This window comes from Pieris napi, chromosome 11 (genome assembly GCF_905475465.1).
Source record: "Pieris napi chromosome 11, ilPieNapi1.2, whole genome shotgun sequence".
Taxonomy (NCBI): domain Eukaryota; kingdom Metazoa; phylum Arthropoda; class Insecta; order Lepidoptera; family Pieridae; genus Pieris; species Pieris napi.
In genome coordinates this window covers 5680446-5704064 of record NC_062244.1, presented here as the reverse complement: position 1 = coordinate 5704064, position 23619 = coordinate 5680446, and the positions used below count along the sequence as shown (strand labels likewise).

General features: G+C 36.4%; 1 protein-coding gene across 1 annotated transcript; it reads right to left on the bottom strand.

The window, feature by feature from the left end:
* Positions 1-1605: 1605 nt before the first annotated feature.
* Positions 1606-15582, bottom strand: LOC125053741 (gustatory and odorant receptor 24). The gene is made up of 5 exons (XM_047655266.1): positions 14846-15582; positions 13584-13841; positions 12026-12304; positions 2834-2995; positions 1606-1816 (listed from the first exon to the last, which is right to left on the bottom strand). Exons 1-5 carry the CDS (start codon positions 15368-15370, stop codon positions 1619-1621), a joined length of 1422 nt encoding a protein of 473 aa, XP_047511222.1. The 5' UTR covers positions 15371-15582; the 3' UTR covers positions 1606-1618.
* Between the last annotated feature and the right edge of the window lie 8037 nt (positions 15583-23619).

The window sequence follows — 23619 nt, the reverse complement described above, 5'->3', positions numbered from 1 at the left end:
ATTAGGTATTGTATAAATAATGTGGTAAACTTTACATCATTTACGTTTTGAGTAATTTTTTTTAATGATTTCAAGAAAAAATATTGGTTGTTTGTAAAGTAGGTTTACGATCGAGACGTGATAACGTCTTATTGGTGATATAAGTTTTTGGGAAGTAAGGAATTAATGAAGATAACAATTTTTTCAAATTTTAAATTACATCTATCGTTTTATTCACACTTTTGATGATAAATTTCGGGTGTAAAATGACAAGTTTACTTATTCGACTATGATATACATTTTTCTTCATACATTCACGGAATGACTGGCAGCGCTCGAGATGAGACGGGAGATCGGTCCGTCTCTCTCTCGTTATACCTGCGATCGCGCTCGTGAGGTTTTGGTGTGACACAAGTTTCTGAACATGTCACCCGACTAAAACGATTTTAAAGACGTTATCACGTCAAAATATATACTTTTTCAAAACCATTGCAATGTTTACAAAAGTATAATCCTGTAAAATAAATTTGTATACAGATCCGAATCTTAAAATAAAATTGTTTTCATATTTTAAATGTGGAATATAAAAAAGTAACTATTTATTTTATATTTCTATATTTATTTATTTTTAGCAGTTTGAAATAACTTTAATTATTTTCAAAATCTACGAGGAAACGAAAGCCTTACAAATTTTTCAACAATAAATAATATTTACTAACGAAAATTTCGATATATGCCAACAACGACAAGAAAAACACTGGTAAATTTTCTGTCACTGTGTTGGTATTGATTGCGAGAAGCACGCGAGAGCATATGTTTTGAGAGTGCTCAATTGTACGAAGCGTTGCTGTAGTTGGAACATTCCACGTTGAGCATTATGCCGCATAATGCGCTCTAGTGCTGTAATTGGAAAACGCACTTATTGTCTTGATAATTCTTCATGCAATTACTCATTTTTATTATATATTTTTTCCGAATAGGTATAATAGCCTAAACTTTATTTTATTTAATAGTATATTTCGTTTCTTTCGCAGGATTTTATTTTTCCGAATAAAGTTGTGTTTTATAAAATATAGTTTTAGATTTCCTTGCAATGCTAGTCATATTAAGTGTCAATAGTAAAAGACTAAATACGTATAGTATTTAATTTCATAGAAATAAAGTTACTATCAATGTAAAAAATAATAAAATAAAATCAAGTATCAAGTAAGTTTAATCCACAAAATATATCAAACTTTTAGGGATACCATACCATTTTTTTAATTTGCCGCGCTTTTTCGTTATTTCTTTCATTAGCCAGACTCTAATTCATTTTTATTTCATGAGAAGCACTTTTAGGCTAAAATAACTTTGTGGCTAACAACACTTGACCGTACTAGAGTTGCTCGCCGCTCGGCCTATGTCTAACTCTAAGCACTCGTTATATTATTTTTGTTGAACGAGATAGTGTGATTGTAATGTAGGTAAAACAAGGACGTGTGATGAAAAAGCTTTAGGCTGGCCCCAAGTTGAATAATCTTAAATATAAAATAATTCCATATAATTTCAATGATATATTTAAACTATATATATTATATTCTATTATCAATAGGTAAATATTTAATAAAAGAACATAATATTTACAGATAAAACTAACTTTTTATGTTTTCTTTATTGTCTTGGCTAATGTAAGAATTGTAGTGGCTACAGTAGTTTTAGTAGTCGTAAATGTTGTGTCCTCATTGATAGTATTATTGCCACTTCCAGTATCGTCATTTTCTGTTTGCATACTTTCGTCTGGAATACTGATTTGGAACTGCAGAAGAACCACTAAATATGTAACCATTGTTGCCAGGAGCTGAGAAATAAATGAGTTCTACTATAAACTTTATTAACTATAGTCGTACCTTCGTGCCCCGCCCCGACTGTGCAATTGTGCATCAATGAATTGTATAATTATTCTATCTATATGCACACTTATAGAAGAGTACGCGTGAGTAGAAAGAGATCTATAGTGCGCACTTGGACTTTGCTCAGACTTTACTTACGAAAAACACTAAGGTTAAACTATGATTTAGTATATTTATAGACATTTTAACGGTGAGATTAAGCTAAGCTCAAGCTAAGACAGAAATTGATGTTTCATTTCATGCAATACCTTCTTTATTAATACAATTATTTCATTTTACCTTATTACTACTAAGATTATTACAGAATTTCATTAATTGTAATAGAATTATTACTATCATTGTTATCGTTATTATATATTTTTGTTATTAATGGCTTCGAATCTCTTCGGATGAACCGTGGTAGGGACAAGAAAAAGATAGCGCGTAACCGAAAAACGTGACGATTTGCTACAAAATTTCTCCCATACGTCGATAAAAAATTCATTCTATCGCCGATAAAGAAGTTTGACTTCAAAAAGCAACATGGCGCGTAACCGAAAAACGTGACGATTTGCTACAAAATTTCTCCCATACGTCGATAAAGAACTTTCATTCCAACGCCGATAAAGAACTTTCATTCCAACGCCGATAAAGAAATTTGACTTCAAAAAGCAACATGGTGCGTAACCGAAAAATGTGACGCGTAACGAAAAAATGTTTCACTACATTTTTTTCCAACCCCGATAAAGAAGTTTCACTTCAAAAAATGATCAAGCAAACAGATACAGAAATTCGAGACCACGACCTATGATTGTAGCACCAATGCAGTCTTTTCTTACCTATAAATCGCAGACGTATTTTAATGTCGATATTCATAATAGTATTTTATTAATCTGTAGAGTTACTCTTGTGAATGTAGCCAATAACTAATGCATTTATCATTTCCGTTGTTGCGTTCGAGATCGTGGCAATTAAATAATAAATACCGATTTAAATAAATTCCTATTGACATCAAAGAATCCTCCGAGGCTGATCTGTGACGGGTTCATTTCTGTAGCTCTGAGGAACATATTCACTTCAGTCTGGGCGTCAGCATTCATCCAAGATAATTCAACCATTAATAGTTTCTTTTGAAAATTTGTGCGCACCTGGGAAACGATAAATATGTATATTACAATTGCGTTCCAAGTCCTTGAAGCACTCGAGTACCTATATCCAAATTACAATAGTTAAAACAGCATGTCATAATGATTAGCTTGCCATACAAAAGTATTTGTATTAATGACAAATTAAGAGAGCTTATTTTTAAATTTTTAAGGCTGATTTACACAGGTTCAGTAGACAAGTCAGTCGCACTAACTGTTACGATTTGAAGATCCTGCGGAGTACAAACTGGCCATAATATAATTGCACCAATTTTAAGGTTTCGTCTTCGCTAAGCTTCATTTTTATCGCCAGCGAAAAAAACGTGGTCACTCTACAACGCAGCGGCAGTGACTAACCACACACTGACTTGTCTGTTTACACGCGGTTTATTTGGCTGGCGCGGGGGTGCGCGGGTGGCGGGGGGCGCCAACTGACTTTAAATTGACTGACCCTGTGTAAGAGCTGATTTACACAGGGTCAGTAACTGACTACAAATTCGAGGCAAGTCAGTGCTGACCCGAAAAAAACCCTGTGTAAACTGATTTGAAGTCAGTACAGTGGCTTGAAGTCAGCGCTGACTTGAATATTCGGACACGAATATTTTAAAGTCAGTTGGCGCCCCCCGCCACCCGCGCACCCCCACGCCAGCCAAATAAACCCCGTGTAAACAGACAAGTCAGTGTGTGGTTAGTCACTGCCGCTGCGTTGTAGAGTGACCACGTTTTTTTCGCTGGCGATAAAAATTAAGCTTAGCGAACAGAGACTGATTAAGAGTTCAGACCGCCCTAGGCTATTTATCAGGATGCGCCCCCGCCAGGTGACAGGTGTATTACGGCCGGTCTAAAAAGTAGTACTTATATTAGTTTTGACTTTGTTTACTAGTGTAAAAATTTTAGAATGGTTCATACTATCTATACAGATCTGCAAGCGAAACAAACGCTGTCCTTTCATTTGCACGACTTGTAACCATTTTTAGCTGACCGTACACAAAAGCCAAGCACCTCACAAATTATACGACCAAAATCATGACAGGCTACCAAGTTGGAAACCAAATCAATGTCGTATTTGGCCACATTACTCCTACTAGCTGTTACCCGCGACTTCGTCTGCGTAGAACTACTACTTCGTGTAAATTTGTTTGGACTGAATAGGCTCTGAAACTATAATGAAACGATTCTAATGAAGCCGGCACATTTAATTATTGAGATTAACATAGGTAGACTTTTCCTGACCCTGATCCCTGACTTAACTTAGTTTAATACGTTTTTGTATACGACATTTTTTGTTTTTCCTTCTTTGGTCAAAACATGTAGGTTTTGTGGACTCGATACTCGTGAGCACGCCACATACAGTTGCCCATGGGAGAAACAGTTTTTTTCTAAATGAACACCAGCTACTTTGAGTGTCTGTCCTTGAGCTTTGTTTATCGTCATAGCGAATGCTGCTTTCAGGGGAAATTGTACTCTTTTGAATTGGAATGGCAAATCGGTAGGGATTATTGGAATACGGGGAATTAACACTTCTTCTCCCTTTGCTGTTCCTGTCATAATTATTGCTCTCACAATATTGCGTCCCAGGTGTGTAATTTGTAGACGTGTGCCATTACACATTCTTGGTGCGTCAAGATTTCGCATCAACAGGACCGGGACACCTAATTTTAGCCTCAACTTATGGGAAGGCACCCCCGATAATTCTAAGGAGTTAAGAAATTCTACAGGGAACGATGTCACTTGCTCAGTGTCCATGACATTGTCTACGGACAGATACTCAACAAAATCACCTTCCACATCTGACATGATTTGTTCGTTGATCTGCCCCACTACTTCGTTTGTCGGTGCTAAAATTGCCCTTTCGCACAGCCATTGTCTGTTCTTCATATTGGTTGCAAGATCGGGATAGACGTTGTTCTTTAAGTCATCCATGTTACAGACAACATTACAAAATTCACGATTCAATGTAATCATTCCGTCACTATTTGTTTCCATACGGTCTTCTCCGATTTTCAGAAGAGCATCCGCATATTGCACCAATTGTGTATCACTGTGCAGTTGTACTCGCATATTTGTAGTCAGACAAAAATTTTTTACATGCACCCATAATGGAGACGCTTTTAAACATGCATTTATTTCATCTGCCGGCGTGCCTCTAGTAATTACCGGTAGAGTCTGTCTAAAATCGCCAGCTAAAAGTACCACCATACCACCCATGATACTTTGGTTACTCTTAATATCTTTTATGGTCCGATCTAGTGCTTCTATCGCTCTTTTGTGGGACATGGTACATTCATCCCAAACCAACAGCTTACATTGCTGTAACATTCGTCCACGGTCACTATTTTTAGTAATGTTACAAACTGGCATTTCCTCATGAGCTAAGTTCAATGGCAGTTTAAGTACTGAATGTGCCGTTCGGCCACCATTAAGTAACGTAGCTGCTATTCCAGAAGAAGCTACAGCAACAGCAACTCCTTTATCTTTACGAATTTGGGCTAAAAGTAAATTTAAAAGAAATGTTTTACCCGTGCCTCCTGGCGCATCCAAAAAGAATAAACCACCTTCGCCACTTTCGATTTTTTGCACAACATTCTCAAAAACTAATCTTTGTTCTGGGTTTAGACGCGGAACAGACTCAGTTATTTGTTGTTGTAAAGAAGCAGCATCGTAACTCAATTCTCTTATTATATCACTGCAAACTTCCCCAGTTCTTTGCGGCCTGCTCAACCCAAAATCTGACAAATCTTTCCCAGTTATAGTTATGACTTGGTCTTCTATCTTTGTTAGGGCTTCATTAAAAATGAAATCATTGTATGTAACGTTTGGATTATGATGTTGTACTCTGTGTAAAATATCGTCGGCCATTTGAATTTTGTACCTTTCCCACAGTTGTTGAGGGTTTGAAAGCCCACATGTCGCTATTAGTATAGCAAAAAGCATTCTCACCTTGGCCGCTGATCTACATTGTGCAGCCTCTTCCAGTGTTATATTCCAATGATTGTCATCCTCCAATAATCCTCTTGCCTCACATGCCTCTCGAAATGTTGAAAATTCTTGATTGTTGTATTTTTTGAGATCATTGAAAGAGGTTGGCCCACGCACATGGTGTAGAAGCATCCTTAAACAAAAACATTCCATGTTAGTAACATGGACTGTGTAAACCCGTCCTAAGGCATCTCCAGATTTGACACCAGGCCAGTTCTGAACCGAAGTTCCTTGAATTCGGCGTTTCCAAGTTTTTCTGGTTGCGTCCCATGTGTAATATCTCGGTACCTCAGCATACATAAGAGTTCTTGCAAACTCATCTCTTATGCAAAGTTCAAAAAAAGCTGTAAGGGTGGTTTTTGGTCGAGTAGATAGTCGCTCGTGGAAATTATCTTCTGTAAAATAAACTCGTTCACCGTTCTCTAAGCGTACACTTAGATGTGTAACGGTGGGGTGCCTTTCGTGCAACGGGAACCCTAATAACCGCCACACGGCTTCGTTGCTGCTAACATAACGACCAGATTGATATGTATGTACTTCATTTACGCGATTTGCAAGCTCTGTGCTCCTAAAATTGAAAATAGCTTGGTCACTGCCTTTGTTAATATATTTGCAGATATATTTGATAGCGCGCACTGAACTGCAAGCCTCAACATTTATATGGGCGTTAAATATTTTTAATAGAATAGCGGAATAAGGGACCACCCAACTATTATCAATAGTGACGTAACTCCCATTTCGTAGTTTCACAGATGCCGTTCGACCTCCGTCTGCTGGTGCTCTTCTACGATAGAGTGGGTATCCGTTTTCACTGTGGACAGTGTCTTTGTGTAATTTGCGAGGAAATTTCTTTGTGCATTTTCCATCTTTCATGCAAGGGCACTGAGGATTTTCAGGTCCACATGGACCATGAATCATGTTTTTAACTATAATATCATGAAGTGTCTTGTCAGTGCTTGGATCGGGTATTTCTGCGCTGATAATATTATCAATTTGATCGGGTCTCAACTTGTCTTTTAACCACAATAATATGTGGACATGTGGTAGGCCACGCTTCTGCCACTCTATGGAATACATAAAGCAGATCACTTCTCCAAATATTCTGCCTTTGGAAATAACAGACATAAGTTTTTTAACTTTCAACCTAAAAACTCTTGCGACTACATCATGCCTATCAATCGCGCTTTGACCCGGCATTAATTCATTTACTATTTCCGGCCATGCTGGGTTGCAAGTAAACGTAACGAATAAGTCAGGGCGACCATATGTACGTACATAAGCAAACGCATCCTGAGTATATTCGTGTAAGTACCTCGGACTATTTACAAATGAAGACGGTAAAATTATCATTCTACCAATATCATTTGGATTTAGATTAGCGTCATTCGCTACTGCGTCTTGAAGGTGGATATAATTTTCTGCTCTTAATTTAGTTTGATTTAATGTTATGTATCGTAATCGTTCACTTTCTACCTTAACGTACATATCAACATAAAACTGATTGGCCAGTTGCCTGCATCGTGATATAATATTAAAATCATTTTCTCTAATCATGATATGAAAGGCATAAAAGTCCATACATGATACCTTTTTGTTAGGCAAGGGCAGGCCAGTTACAGGATCGACTTGTGGAATTTGAAAGTGATACCCTTCTTGCCCTTTGCTAAATATTAGCGGATATTATAACGCATCGTAAAATTTATGTGTATCCGGCACCCTAGTTAGTGTGTTATCACGGGAAGCAAACTGTTCACCACAAACCATGGCTGCGACTTCATTTATTAAAGGTGCATTATGTCGTCTTTCGTGTTCCCCACTTGGTGTACGATCTGGGTGAATCACCAACTTATAATCATCTCCCGGCATTCTTTCTAAGGCTGTTGTGAAAGTGTTTATTAGGCGGTTATGTTCATGCAACATTCTCTGAATCTTTAAGACAATATCCTTTTCTACTAATTGAATGTTTTGACACCTGCGGTCAACCTCGTCGTTTTCATTTCCCATAAAATAAATCTGTAAAAATTTTGGTTGCTCATTATTTGTAGGAAGCAAAGAACCAATCCTATGATAGATTTGACCTTGGATTGTAAAAGTAGATGAAAACCCAGGCATAACCACCTCATTTTCTACACCAAATGACGTCATTTGAAAGCATGAATTATATTTCCTTATTTTGATTAAAAAACGCCGCGATTCGTTGTTATCACCTAAAAGTAAAGACTTCAATGGTTCCTCTGGTTCTCCAAGTATTGGAATTGAAACCTTGCCACCAGAACAACACATACCCGGAGTTTCTTCTTTCCACTTGAGTGCTTCACAATGTATACATTTTTTATCCATTCCACCTATGAGAAGTAATCGATGGTTATTATACTCAATCGATGGGTCATAATCAAAAGCAGCATTGTGGAATGCTCCCCATGTATACATTGTAAACGCATTTCTCCTTTCTGACTGCCGTTCAGCATTTAACACACGTCGTCTTTGGGATTCTTCTGGCATCTCTGCAGCTATCAATGATGCGTGTCGCTCAGCATCTAAAATCTGCCGGGCCTGAGTCTGTTCATAGGTCTCGGCAGCTCTTTGCGTTGCGTGTCGCTCAGCATCTATAATCTGCCGGGCCTGAGTCTGTTCATACTTCATAGCTTTCGGCAGCTCTTTGCGTTGCGTGTCGCTCAGCATCTAAAATCTGCCGGGCCTGAGTCTGTTCATAGGTCTCGGCAGCTCTTTGCGTTGCGTGTCGCTCAGCATCTAAAATCTGCCGGGCCTGAGTTTGTTCATAGGTCTCGGCAGCTCTTTGCGTTGCGTGTCGCTCAGCATCTAAAATCTGCCGGGCCTGAGTTTGTTCATAGGTCTCGGCAGCTCTTTGCGTTGCGTGTCGCTCAGCATCTAAAATCTGCCGGGCCTGAGTCTGCTCCTCAGATTCTTGGGATCTAGCTACTTGCGCAGTTCGAGCTCTTTTAGAGCTACGCGCTAAATTAGATTTACGCTTGCGAGGCATATTACTTAACCAGTTACCTACCTAAAGTAATAAAAACAGGTAAGTACTTATGCAAAAAAAAATTCTTTAGCTGACAAAAAAATTTAGTTAAAGGTACTGAGTACGAAACTATACTTAAGGTAGGTACTTATACACATGAAATAAAACAAAAACAAAACGAATTGCTAAACTAAAACTAAATGTTAAAAAAAAAATACTATCCACATGGAATAAAAATAAAATGAATCGATAAAATTATATGCGAAACTACTGGAACTATTTTATTCACAAAACAACATTACTTACCTATTAATACTCAATAAAAACTATGCTGACCTTCTTAGGTACCGTAACTACTTACTAAATGTGAAAAAACTTAAAAAAACCTGCCTACTAATCTACTACAATTTTACACCTATCCTAAAAAATGAATTAAAGTATTTATTTTACCTATTAACTATAATTCTACCTACTACTAACTTATGCTAAACTAATAATAACAACCAAAACAACTAAGTAAATAACACAAAATGCTTATCCAAGAAACCCTAAACACCAATGAAAACGTAAAGAAAGCGAATACGTTGCAGCTCAAAATTGTAGATATCGCATGCGTCCGCCAACGACGTCTGCCCTCACGTGTCTGCCCGTTCGGGTAAGCATACTTTGTGATCTACACTCCTCCCACCGAGCCATCCGCGTCCCCCGCACGTCTTTGCCGCCGCGCCGCGCAGCGCGCCCGCGCCCGCCAGCCCCGCCACACCACACCATGCATCGTCACACTCACACATTCATAGTGTATAGGCCGATGGGCCTGATGGACATGTCAGGCAGAAAGTATTCTAAAAGCTGGCTAGGAGTATTTGAATTATGCGATACATAACTGCACCCCGCGTTTTCACCCGCATAATTCCGGGATCGGGATCGGGATAAAAAGTAAAGATGTCCTTTCCCAAGGTTCCATCTATCTCTATACCAAAATTCATCAAAATCGGTTCAGCGGTTTAGGCGTGAAAACGAAACAGACAGACTGTCTATGTCTTTCCCCAAGGTTCCATCTATCTCTATACCAAAATTCATTTAGTAGGCATATACGATACATAACTGCACCCTGCGTTATCTATCACTCGCATAATTACGGGATCGGGATCGGGATCGGGATAAAAGGTTGCCTTTGTCCTTTTCCAAGGTTCCATCTATCTCTATACCAAAATTCATTTAGTAGGGATATACGATACACAACTGCACTCTGCGTTTCCACCCGTATAATTCCGGGATCGGGATCGGGATCGGGATCTGGATAAAAAGTACCCTATGTCCTTTCCCAAGGTTCCATCTATCTCTATACCAAAATTCATCAAAATCGGTTCAGCGGTTTAGGCGTGAAAAGGTAACAGACAGACAGACAGACAGAGTTACTTTCGCATTTATAATATTAGTAGGGATTGGCTTAGTTTCTATGGACAACTTAGTTGTTGTGGCTAATAACCATAGACGTGGTCATCTAGTGTGTGATGTTGCTTCGACTTTAAGTTATTTTTAAACAACACAACACTTCTGTTGCTGTCTTTAAAAAAGACGAGAGGTATCAAAGAAACATTTTGTCAACTGTTAAAAAAATTAAGTAACAAATTATTATTAGCTTATACAAAAGGCATTTTTCTTGCTTTGGCGTTATCAAAATTTTCCACAATTTTTCCAAATTTAATAGCTTGTAAAAAGTCACTTTTCCGACGGCGGAGTGTGGAGCGCAAGTAACTTTTTACTCTTTTAAGTGCTGAAAAAGACCTTTCGCCGCTGCAGTTGGTCACTCATTGTCAAAAAAATCTTAATATTATCTCCACATTCGGGAGCATATCTGAAATATTAAAACTTTTTATTAACTGCAACAGACCCTTTGGGGTTCTGGCAGAAATATAGGCCTTGGTGTTAGATTTTAAAAACTGTGCCAAATGGACGCATTCTTCTTCATTCTTCTGCAAAGGTTTCTCCTAAATCATTTAGTTAGTTGTTTTAACTCCTTTGCTTTGCTTCTAATAAATCCACTGTTGTCTAGTTCATACAGTTACCTTAAGTAACCAAACGTTGTCTTTACTGTATTATGATTTTTGTACGTGGTCACTTCGCATCTCTTGATTGCCTCTGATTCAAAATTTTTAAACTCTTTTTGTCACGCAGCAACGTATTAAGATAAGCAATGTCTCATAAAGAGAAACAACGTCAGATAAATCATCAGAACTTGCTTGTAGCTGTGTACTAACGATTTGAAATTTTACGAGCACAGAGTTCCAAAGGCACAACATATTTTGATCTCTTTACTTTGATTTTTTTCGAGTTTTTGACAGATTTTTAGTACCATCGATACTAAAATTTGCCACCTGCTTGTAGATCCAGTTCACAGTTTATTTAGTGTTTTGTCTCGGTCTAGTTGAAATATGCAGGAGGTGATGCTGGCGAAGACACGATTTCAGTGCGCCCGCGCCCCCCTAGATCGTCGCGCCCTAGGCTGCAGCCTAATTAGCCTAAGGGTTAATCAGGCCCTGTTAGCGAAGACGAAACCTTAAAATTGGTGCAATTATATGGCGAAAACGAGTGCCTTTGGAATATTAAATCCCTAAATTACCGCAATAAAGAAATGCGGTCAACAGCGTTGCAAAATATGGCTCAACAAATGCAAATCGAAGGGCTCACTTCTCCTGAAGTAAAAAATAAAATTAAAGCCATAAGGGCTACATATTATTTAGAGCTCGACAAGATACAAAAATCCACCAGATCTGGCGCTAGTGGGAACGTATATGTCCCAAAAGTCAAGTGGTTTCAACTTTCAAGAACTGGACGGCTTTATAAAAAATGCTATTTCGTCGTTTCAGTTGTTTTCGCGAATTAATTTTTCCCACTGACTTCACAAACGTGTGCTCATCGTGAGAAACGCACCACTACTACTTACTTCATGTAAACAGTTAAAGTCAGTCGCGGCGACATTGGCGCTGCGACTGACTTGTCTACTGACCCTGTGTAAATCAGCCATAAATCAGCTCTTATATTCGATTTGGCAGTATACTCTAGGAACTTACATTCTGTGACGCATAGTGCGCTTCATCACATATGAAAAACAGTAAGAAAATACTGCAGAAAGCCGTGAGAGCCAATCCTATCTCCTTAGTTCCGAAACCCTCTGAAATTTGACTCAAAAGTCCGTAAATAGACAGAGTTATAATTAGAAAAAGGTAAAGGTTGACAAAGGTAAAAGTATAACAGTTTGCGATGCCAGTGTCCCTGGCCAGTTTGCTTAACCGAAGCCAGAGGGCGCGGTACTCCGCTACTTTGCCGGCGGGGCCGATGTGACGTAGGGCCTAAAACGAAATTAATTACTACGTTTATAAATGCAAAAGTGACTTTAACTAAAGTCTTTACACAAACTGAACTTTGATAACTAAAGTCATCATATTTATACATAACGTGATTTTTGTAAATATATGAAGTTAGGTTAGTTATATAAGTTAGTAACAATAAAATCGTAAACTTTTAACCACTACATAGGTAAAACTTTTTAATAGCAGTTTTTTCGAGATATGTTTCGCTTTTAGATCTGCTCTGCGATTCTGTAACTCACTTTTCGAACTCACACAGCGGTTTTCGCATCGGCAGTCGCTCTCAAATCAGTCGTGAAGCAGTCATTTTATGATATGGCATTCTGATAAACACTAAACTACAAGCTCCCACCATTTTAGAATACCAAATCATAAAATCACTGCTTCACGACGAAAAGTGAGTTACAGAATCGCAGGGGAGGTAGGATAATAGTAAAAAACTTTTATTTTAAACTGTTTTTTTTTTATAAATTCTAATACTTTTCCTTACTAAATGCGTCCCAATTCGACCTGTAAGCTTTTAAAATTCCTTAAATGTTTTCAGGTTTCACGATTCTCAGACTAGCCAAAGCGGTTTAAAATTTTAAATGAGAGCAATAAAGTTCTTTCAGTTTCAGCTTTCTATTCTTTACTGCAAATTTATTGCAGCGTGGGAATGTAAAAGTTAATTTACTCAGATCATAAACACCTTTAGAATTGTCTTACAAATATTTTGTATTGGAATGACTATTTACTACACTGAAACCAAAAAATATCATTACCAATACTTATTTTGTCATTCCAAACTTCAACACTATAATTGAACCTTAATTCACACGACGTTAAGAATTGCGTTCACCTCGGAGGTCTTGGGTTCTATCTCCAGTAAAACAACAACTTTTTCAGGTTTACAGCGAAAGTAGGCTAATTGCCAATTTTTTATACCAAATTAAATCACCCACAGACAAATTGGCTTTATGGGGCCTTACAATGCAAAACAATCTTAAATTAATATAATACATATAACAACAAATTAACCGTAATCAGGGTTGCCCACTTAATTACCTTCAATGGTGTGTTAATAATAACCTATACCAAAGTATAGTCCAATTCAGCTACGAAATTAATGACCCGAGTAGCTAACGCCTGAATTAACGAATTATAAAGAAACGAAATACTTATATTTAACTTAGTTGTGATTAATGATAAACTTTAATATTTACTTAATACCTTAACTAACTGTTAATTTCTAATAGAAGATAGATTGAGTATATGATTATACCTGCTGAAAATCCTCGGCCAATATATTAGCACAAACACTCAACGACTCGCAAAGTAGATACCAATAGCCGCCCAAAATATATGTCAGAATTTCCAAAAATATATACGGTAGCATCTGTATCATTTTAAAATGTACCATTGTTACGTGAGTGATAATTACAGATGTTGTGGAAAGTATTGGTATTATAACTGCAATCGCTAGAGCTTTTTTATAAAGTTTAATTGGCAGAATTCGGCCGGATAGGGTTTTGTACGCCAACTGAAATTTATAAAGGCTTTAAACGATGCTCGAACCGGCGTATTAAGGTTTTCGTAGAACCAATATAACATAGGATTCTTCAAGATTTTAAACAACAAAAACAATATTCACTGACTTCCTTACGATCCCTATGCTAGCATCTACCGTCTGTCTATGGTTTCGTGCAAGCGTCGACGTCATGAATTTCTAGAAATATCATGCGAGGAAACTGTAATATGTGATAATTACACATAAAGCGAGCTTCGAAAACCAGATCTCAGTCTTGATATTCGCTTCACCAATAGACTAACACAATTTAAAAAAGCCATTCCTGTTTTACATACTAAAAAATATTTACATATGTTGTTAATAAAACTTAAAAATGGATATCCCTATATCACTTAAGGGTGATGGGCTCCACCAGGAAAAAAAGGCCTTGTAATTGTGAAATTAAATTATATATAATGTATTTAGTTTTTATAAATAGGGAAATTCAATTTTTATTCTATTATTAACTTTTATCATATTAAAACAAACTGATTTATTACTTATTAGTACAACAATATAACGCTATAGACTAAATTGTAACTAATTTTGTATTAATCATTGAAACTTATAAATTAGAAGTTCTAAAAACGTACTCAGTTTTCTTGAAATATAAATCCAAAATAATTAGATATTTAAATTATTTTCTGAATTTAATTTGGTTAGATTCGCAGAAGTGGATTGTATCAACTCGAACATTCTTTGGTTTAATTAAAGGATTTGCCTTCCTTGTTGCATTAAATTTAAGAGAATTTGTACTTTTTCAACAAAAAGTAATCTGTTTTTACTACAAACATACAATATTATTTTTTAGTTTTAATTATTACCGTTCGAACAGTTAAAATTACAAAGTTTCCTGTCGTTACGTCTATTCGCAAAAGTTGAATAATATTAAATCTAAAATAACGAATGATATAATCCTGTAAAATATTTTTTTTAAATCTGTGTTAAGGCAAAAAGCAACTTAATTTACAAAATACCTCAAAAGCAAGCCATCCATTGAGTATTTCGGCAATTTTCCCGGTCTCATACCACATAATCGGTATCGCCAACATTGGAAATAGATATACGGTGAAAAGATACTCAATCACAGCCTCCTCGAATTTTCCCTCAGCCGTCCTCAATATTTGCACTTTATGTAGAGACAGGTAGAGAACATAGCCAATCAAACATAGATACAGAAACACAGAGTATAGCATAGAAGGGGACGCTATATTAAACTGGTTTTTGTGCGTAGAGGACCGAGTGATTGGTAGCACGCCCATCATTCGTAATAAAGTAAAAACGGGCTTAATATTTTCGTAAACGATATCTTTGTATATCTCCGGTATAATTAAGTTATCTTTTATAGGTATAACGGAGTTCTTCGAGGTGGGTCTCACATATGGACTACGTGCTGGTGTGACGTCCAAGAAAATGACTTTGTTTTTTCGTTTATTTTCCATTTGATGCGCCCACCCATTTGGTATTTGTGGGTATAAGATATTACTGGTATAAAGGGACATTTTATAATAATTTCAGGACCTTACGGGTCCGATTCGACATGTGGAATGGCGTGGCTAAATGACGCCTACCGTTATAATTCAATGTTTGACAAGATGATTGTAGCCACGTAAGCGTTTTTCATGAAATTTTCAATGCGTTCTTCACCTTGAAAGGTCTAAGGGCACATATATTATTAAAACAGGTGTTATGAACGTAGCCTTAATGGAACATAATTTATATAATTTGCTTTATGTGACCTACACATTAAAATTTAAGAAATTATTTCCTCCTACTATTTATCGTAGTTCGTTCTACTGTGGGGTGCTGCTGCAGAAGTTCAATCCATATTTGTGCTGCAGAAGCGGGCTGTTCGGGGTATTAATTGTTGTGTATCCCCAAGGGAGTCGGTACGGAATAAGTTTATGGAATTCAATATTATGACGCTATCTGGTCAATGTATTCTTAAAGCCTTGTAACTAATTTGAGTGTATGACCAACCAGGCTCCAGAAGCTATTAAACCACTCCTTATATGGAAATTGTATTTGTTTTTACAACAAACTCCCAAGCAAAATTAGAGATTTGTCACTAAATAAATTCAAAGCCCTCGTTAAACGTAAATTAATCAATGAAGTTTTTTATAAATTTGACGAATATTTGAATGATCCTAATCCTTGGGATTGATTTGCTCCAGTTCAAAGAATTTGTAACACTCAAAACTTAGCGATTAAAAAGAGTGGCGGAAAGTTTCTTGCCAGTTCTTGCCCGCTCTACGCCCTTGACTTGCGAACTGGTAGTAAATGTAAATTTACAATTAATTTAACCTCTTTTCTGACGTTCATAAGTGTACTTGTTTACCTATATGAATAAAGTTATTTTGAGTTTGTGTAGTATTGCCAAGAGTGATTAGTGATCCTTGATTAATTGATTAGTACAGAGAGTAGGAGTTTGTAGTATTTTATGATGTAATCTATTGATAATGTAAGTGAATAAACCTGCCATGTTTAAAATTAAAAGCATAGATTATTATTTGAAGATTTTGTTTAATTTTGAAACTATAGTAAAATTAGTTTTTAGTATGTTTAAAAATGTATGAAGGACCCCGACAATGGCTAGTATAATTTTATTTCGATATTTTGGAATGAGATGTTATGTAAGCTATAATAATAATAATATAATAAAAATCTGTTTAAGTACATATGCATTACAAAGTGTTAGATTTGGGAACCCTTTTAAGTAAGAAATACCTGTGTTAGGGTTCCCAGCTCTTCCATAACAAACTTAAGTATAAAATATTCCTTATAAAAATTCCTTATATATCATTTAACTACATCTTATATTTTATATTACTTTTCAACTGTTATCAACACGCCGTGCATGAGAGAGTGTGTGGGTGCAAATGTGTAAGTGAGTGAGTGAGTGACTGAATGAATGAAAATATAATCCCTAATAGATAATAACAATAAAATACATTTTCTAAACCTCATACATGGAATATTATTGTTAATTTATACATTATAGGTTCAAAGGGATTGTACAGTGTTGTCGATGAAAGCGACTGAGCTTGTTATATAATGGACCCCTTTTTTAAACAAGAAAACTGATAGGAAAGTTTTTAAATCGTTGTATAGTTGCTCAGATTATTATTGACTTAGACAAAATTTTCCTCACTGGAATATTATTGTTAATTTATACATTTATGGTTCTGTTGACGAAACGCTCTTAAAAATCATACTCCTCTTGTACAATTTGCATATTAAATCGCTGGAAAACGAAAAATTAAAGATTCATGTCACAGATAATTTGATATAACTGGTCTCCAATAAAAACTCAAAAAAGCAATAAAGTTTATACGAGTTGTAAGAATAAAATATATTTTATAGAACAGGTGCTGGCAATACATAAAGTGCGTAGAATCGACAAATGAACACCAGTAGACCATTTTATGGGCCATAAAGTGGTTCGCCATAAATGAGACAGCGGAGTATCTCGTAGTGGACCCGTAGTAGCTGTATAAACATGGTTACTTAGGAAAATACACAGATTTTACGATATCTTTATGAAAGGCATTGAGAACCGGGCGACACTTCTGACATCATTAAGAATAATATGTGCGAATTAAAACCTAATTTAACAAGACAGAAGATATTTAAAGTTATTAATCTATATACATATATAAAAATGAATCCATATTTCCCTTGGTCACGGCATCACGCGTGAATGTCTGGACCGATTTCGCTAATTCTTTTTTTGGTTTGTTTTGTTATTGTCAGGAGAAGGTTCTTATGAAAAAATAATACGAGCAAGTAAATTGCGCGGAAAATTTGAAAATTCAAGAATACTTAACCACCATTAAATTCCTTCATTAAATTCATTAAAACTTTTTTGGCGTTTGACATAACATTGACAGAATGCGTGCTGCAAAAATATCGTCAAAGAGGATGAAAGAGGATGAAATGAATATCGTTTAAAACAAATGCTTCGATCGGAGTTGTTATATTAATAAAATAATTATATTGATAAATACATCTGTTCCCGTGTCGGAATACCAACAAAACTATTTATATACGCGCCTGAAAAACAAACAAAGAATGTTGTATATCATAAAGCATTAGAATAATAAATAATTTGTTTGTGAAATATTTTTTTAGTTAAATATACCAATAAAAATTCGAAATCAATATTCATAGTTAAGGCAGGACGTCTGTCGGGTCCGCTAGAATCTCTATAAAAGAAAAGGTCCGTGTTCGAGAGGTCCGTATACCGTAAAAAACGTAATAAACTGATATACATAAAAAGTTTTAATGTACACTAGTAAGACTTAGTATTTAGATCTGTGACGTTTGAATTTTTCTAATAGCACTGACAGTTCAGTGCTAAAGCCCCGGTTAAAAGAGTTGTCACGCCACTGGATTATAAATGTCCGTGACGTGTTAAGTGTACAATTATTATAACTATTCTCACAAAATTTACAACTTCAGCTATGAAGTTGCTATTTGCCACTAAGCTTTATTGTACTTTACTTAGTCCCGTGTCTTAAGTACGTTAAGTTGTCGGTCCTGTGCTAGCTCTGGTTTATAGGCACGCCACGCTACGCTATAATATATATATTTAGCAGTATTTTTAATACCATCCATTATATATGTACAATAGTTAATAACAATCGATACCCCAGGCATCCCATTATTCCATTTGTCCCTCCTTTCCGAAGAACGCGTTTTCGTCAAAGCTTACCGATGTCCAGATTAAGCATTCTGATAAACGAGCTAGGTCTGGATATCCATAGTTGCTCCCCTCACACTTTAAAATCGATTTTTGTTTAGTTTTTTGTTATTTAATTTTTTTTGTTATTTTTTTTTTTTTTTCAGCCTCCTGTGCCTGACACATATCGTGGATTTTGGGGTGTGATACATACTGGATTCCTCACGATGTTTGCTTTCACCGTAGGAGCAAGTGCTAATTGCACATAGAGAAAGAAAATTGCCAATGGCCCATTAGTGCACGGATCGACTCGAACTCACGCTCTCAGTGTTGAGAAGCTTAAGTCGAAGCATAAGTAGATATACGTTCTATAACCCAGAGTAATCGCTCTTCTTATACTTAACTTAATTTAACTGCAATCATCAGGTAACAGGCTCTTTTAAATAGCTTTCAATTAAATTTCCCAACGCCGAGCTCGCTTGATCGAACGTTTAATGTCAAGATGCAAACTAATGAAAGCATTTAGTTGAATCTGATAACTAGAATTTTGTTTTATGAACTGGTGAAATACTAAAATAGTATACGAATCAAATAAAGTTTTGATAAATGGATATAAAGGTTCTTTCCATTCTTTACTTATAAAACATTTTGAATATTAAAAATCCTGGTGATCGGAAGTTATTGTTACCTTTTTGTTATATAAAAACAGATTTTTTTTGCTACCTACTCTGCAGTAGAACCTGATGACGTCATGTTTTTTTTTACGCAACTGAACGGTTTGGTTCTCATAGATAATATAGTCTTAACGATTAGAAGGATATTTAATTTAAAAAACGCGTCCAATCACCCGAATGGTAAAGAATTAAGAAAGCAGGTGAGGTTGACATCACGCAATATCCCGTCCCGTCAAAATGACATCACGCGATATATCCTGCACGTAAATAACCTCAAAGAATAAAATAAAAAGAAATCGGGACTACAACCTTTTTAGATCTGGGCCTCAGATTTCTGTATCTGTTTCATGATCATTTGTAAATCGAATAGCACGTAGAAATAGACATAACATTTGTTACTAACAAAACACACACACAGAAACACAAAACAATATAAAAAAGTATGAAAGATAACAATTTTTTTTATTTTCAAAAAAAACAAGATAAATAGGTCATCAGTCTCCTGTGCCTGTTTTCCTTCACCGTTCGAGCAAATATAAAATAGAAAGAAAGTGCATTGGTGCACGAGAGTGTAGCACGCTGATGCCAAAAGGCCAACACTGCACTATTCTCAAAGAATAGTATATTCATTAATAAACTAGAACGACACATATGTTTGAATGTTTTATTCACCTGACATAATCTTGTTAGTTATTTCCTACAAATTCACATTCATAAATATCAACTAATGTTTAATACATTTTTGTTTTTGGTTAACGGGTTTATAAACAACATTTATTTTCCTGGATGTTTCGTTATGAAACCAGTTATCACTAAAAATATCCGAAGATATCCTACGTAAAACGTTATGTAATAGCAATCAATAAACGGACTCTCCAGCAAGTATTGACTAAGTACTAAAATAGAACATGCGATAGGAGAATTGAAATAGGTGCTTAAATACTGGATGGCATTTAAGTGAATCCGAACGTTGTCCAAAAGCAGCAAACTAAACGTAACTACTAGCAGTTAACTTGTTAGTTCTAGACTAGAATCTCGAGAACACTATAATTAGTGAAGTTCATTTAGCACATATATAATTGTGCTTTATTTTAATTAAAATTGAGCCCACGAAAAAATAATGTTTTAAATATACGTGCTATATTGACCATCTTAAAGTCATATAATAACTCGCTATTCTATTAGAAATCTGATTAAATACGTGAAAATAATGTTTTGTTTTAGGATATATACTTTCTGAAATCACATATTTAATACTTAATGTCATGTAACATTTTCGTAGCTATAAACGCGTTAATTGTGTTAAATAAAGCGTTGTGCTGCCTTTGTACTAACATTAAGAACATTTATTCTAAATTTAAATCGGTTGGCACAATACAGATAGTTTAGGCGGGACTAATGTCAGTTGGAGGTTATACCAAAAATATAGACACAAACAAGCATTTATAGCATATGTCAAATTAACGTAAAAAGACTTCAGTCAATTCACAAATCTTTTACTGAAAATGTAATGCTTTTCCTTGAAAGCCCGTATTAAATACTCTTGTATTTTCATCTTAGATTTTAACGATTATTTTACCAGTTTATAAATGAAGTAAATTTTAACATAGTTCATGATTTTGATAATCAATATCTGTCAGTTGTCATGTTTCAATATCCGGGAGGTTCCTAAACTGATTAATAAAGTGCCGTTTGATGTCAGCGTCATGTTCAGTAGATACTAAGTTAGATAGTTACAATTTATTAATATTGACTAATCGCCTCTAATAAGAGTAGACTTGATATAAATAATATGTACTTTTCTGTAATCGATTACAACAAATAGCGAAAAAAAAGAAGTAAAATTAATAAAAAACAGTATTCATTATGTTTTTTTTTTAAATTTGATACGCGAAAGTGTTGATTTCCCCGTAGTTTTTATGGAAAGATAATATAACCCGTCATCACCTCGTATTATATAATTACCTACTATAAAGTATAATTTAATAAATAATACCGTTTGTGACGTTACATATTTCAGCGTTTGTTAAAGTTTTTAACGCAAGGCCTTTTGTGTATTAGTTTTACGCCAAAAAACCAACACTTTTGAGTTAAACCTACTCGTACGACGAATTATCTTCTAAGCCGGAGGCAGTGTAAATCATTTTTGTTCCAATAAAAATAGTAAAAGCCATTATTTTAATCGTTTCAATTCACTTAATTATCAAAACAGTTTGACATTTTTGACACATCAAAAACAAACAGCGTTTTGTAACAAGAAATTCGCTTCCGTTTCCGTTTATTAAAATTCGAACTGTCTTGTTAATGTTTGGTGCATTGTATTGGTTTGAAAAGTTAGTACAAATTTAATTAAAGTAGACAGCAGACTGCTTTATGAATATTCATCAATTCGTTGCGCCGGTTATGCACTTCCTATTATCCACCAAACTCTAGAATATCCAAATTCACGAAATTCACTACAAATTTATCTTTGTATATTTGTCAAGTTGTTTACGTAATTTTACCTTAGCGCTGTTTTTAGTTAGATAAGATAACGTGTTGATTTTGTTAGATATATCGTAATATCCTTGGGACAACTTTAAATGAGTTCAATAATAAATAATACAATTAGTTATACAGGGTGGTTAAAAAGTCGTGGATCAAACGCAACTAAGGGGTTAGATGGGGTCATCAGCTGCAAAAAATAGGACTTAGCGCATCTATGACTCCAATAACTATGTCAAAATTCAGTACATTTTTTTTTTATAGAACTGGGGGCAAACGGGCAGGTGGCTCACCTGATGTTAAGTGATACCGCCGCCCATGGACACTCTCAATGCCAGAGGGATCGCAAGTGCGGTGCCGGCCTTTTAAGAATTGGTACGCTCTTTTCTTGAAGGACCCTAAGTCGAATTGGTTCGGAAATACTTCAGTGGGCAGCTGGTTCCACATAGTGGTGGTGCGCGGCAAAAACTGCCTCGTGGAACGGCGGACGTCGAGGTGATACGGGTGGAATTTCGTATTCTGCCCCGACGTCCGATGATGAAACTCAGCTGCAGGTATTAATCCGAATAACTCCTCTGAACACTCTCCATGGTAAATACGGTAGAAGATGCAGATAGACCCCACATCTCTACGCAACGCCAAGGGATCAAGCCGCACGGAGATTGACAGGTCGTCGACGATTCGAACCGCTCATCGTTGGATACGGTCAAGTAGAAGGAGCTGGTACTGGGGAGCCCCCGCCCAGAGGTGAGAGCAGTACTCCGGGACATGTGGGGCCGAATTTGCGCTTTATGTAGTTGCATGCGGTGGCCCGGAGTGAAGTACCGCCTCGCCTTGCTGAGCACACCAAGCTTTTTGGAGGCTAATTTAGCCTTTCCCTCCAAGTGACCGCGAAACTGAACGTCGTTCGATATGTCAACGCCAAGTATTGTAATGCTGGCTGTGGCTTTAAGAAGAGTGTTTTCGAAAAGAGGAGTAGCGACAAAGGGTGTTTTTTAGCGGAAAACGCGCAAACTTGTGTCTTCTTGGGGTTAAATTGGACTAGGTTTGAGACTCCACGTAGTAGAGTTTCGACTTCAGACACAAGTTTGTTCCGGTACTCATCAACAACTGCCCGAGAAATATCTGCCTGGCCAGTGTAAAGAGTATCCCCAGTGCTGTCATCCGCATAGCAAATCATCAGAGTTAACTCTAAGGCTTAGTTCATATGGCCGGAACTACGAACCGCGCGGTACAAGATCAATATAAACGGTAATTATCGTCTACATTACCGCGCGGTAATACACGCCACCGCGCGGCGCGCTCCGACCCGCGCGCAAGATCTTGAACCGCGCGCATCCACGCGGCCGCGCGCGGCACAAGTTTTGCAAACCTGTATCGACCTGTTCAGTTGATCCGCGCGGCTTGAGACGGAAAGACACATAGATCGATGCAAAATGAGTACCGAAGATGAAATTGTGCCTATCGATTTGTTAATGTTACAATGAGTTTTTCTTGTGGCGATATGCAATATCTTATAGCATCTTCACTGGATTTTAAATCATTTTCAATAGAATCGTATAAAAAATCAAAGGATGCAACTGACATCCGGAAATAGTTAAAAAATTTATCTTCGTGTAACCTCAAGTCGGGATACAAAGTGACAAACAAGCTGGAAGAAAGTCTGTCACTTAAAATTGGATGCACCCAGTATCGTCTTCGTCTTCTTCTGCGACGTCTCAGTCTTCTATATAAAATCTATTTAGCAAATTGCCACCTCCACGTCCATTGTCAATCAATGTTGAAGCCACACTGGCGCGCGTACATATACCGTCATGTGAATGCTCCAACCGCGTGGCGACGCGCGGCTACGCGCGGTCATCTGAACTTAGCCTAAGTCTCTTTCTAAATCTCGCCCTAACAAGCACCAAAT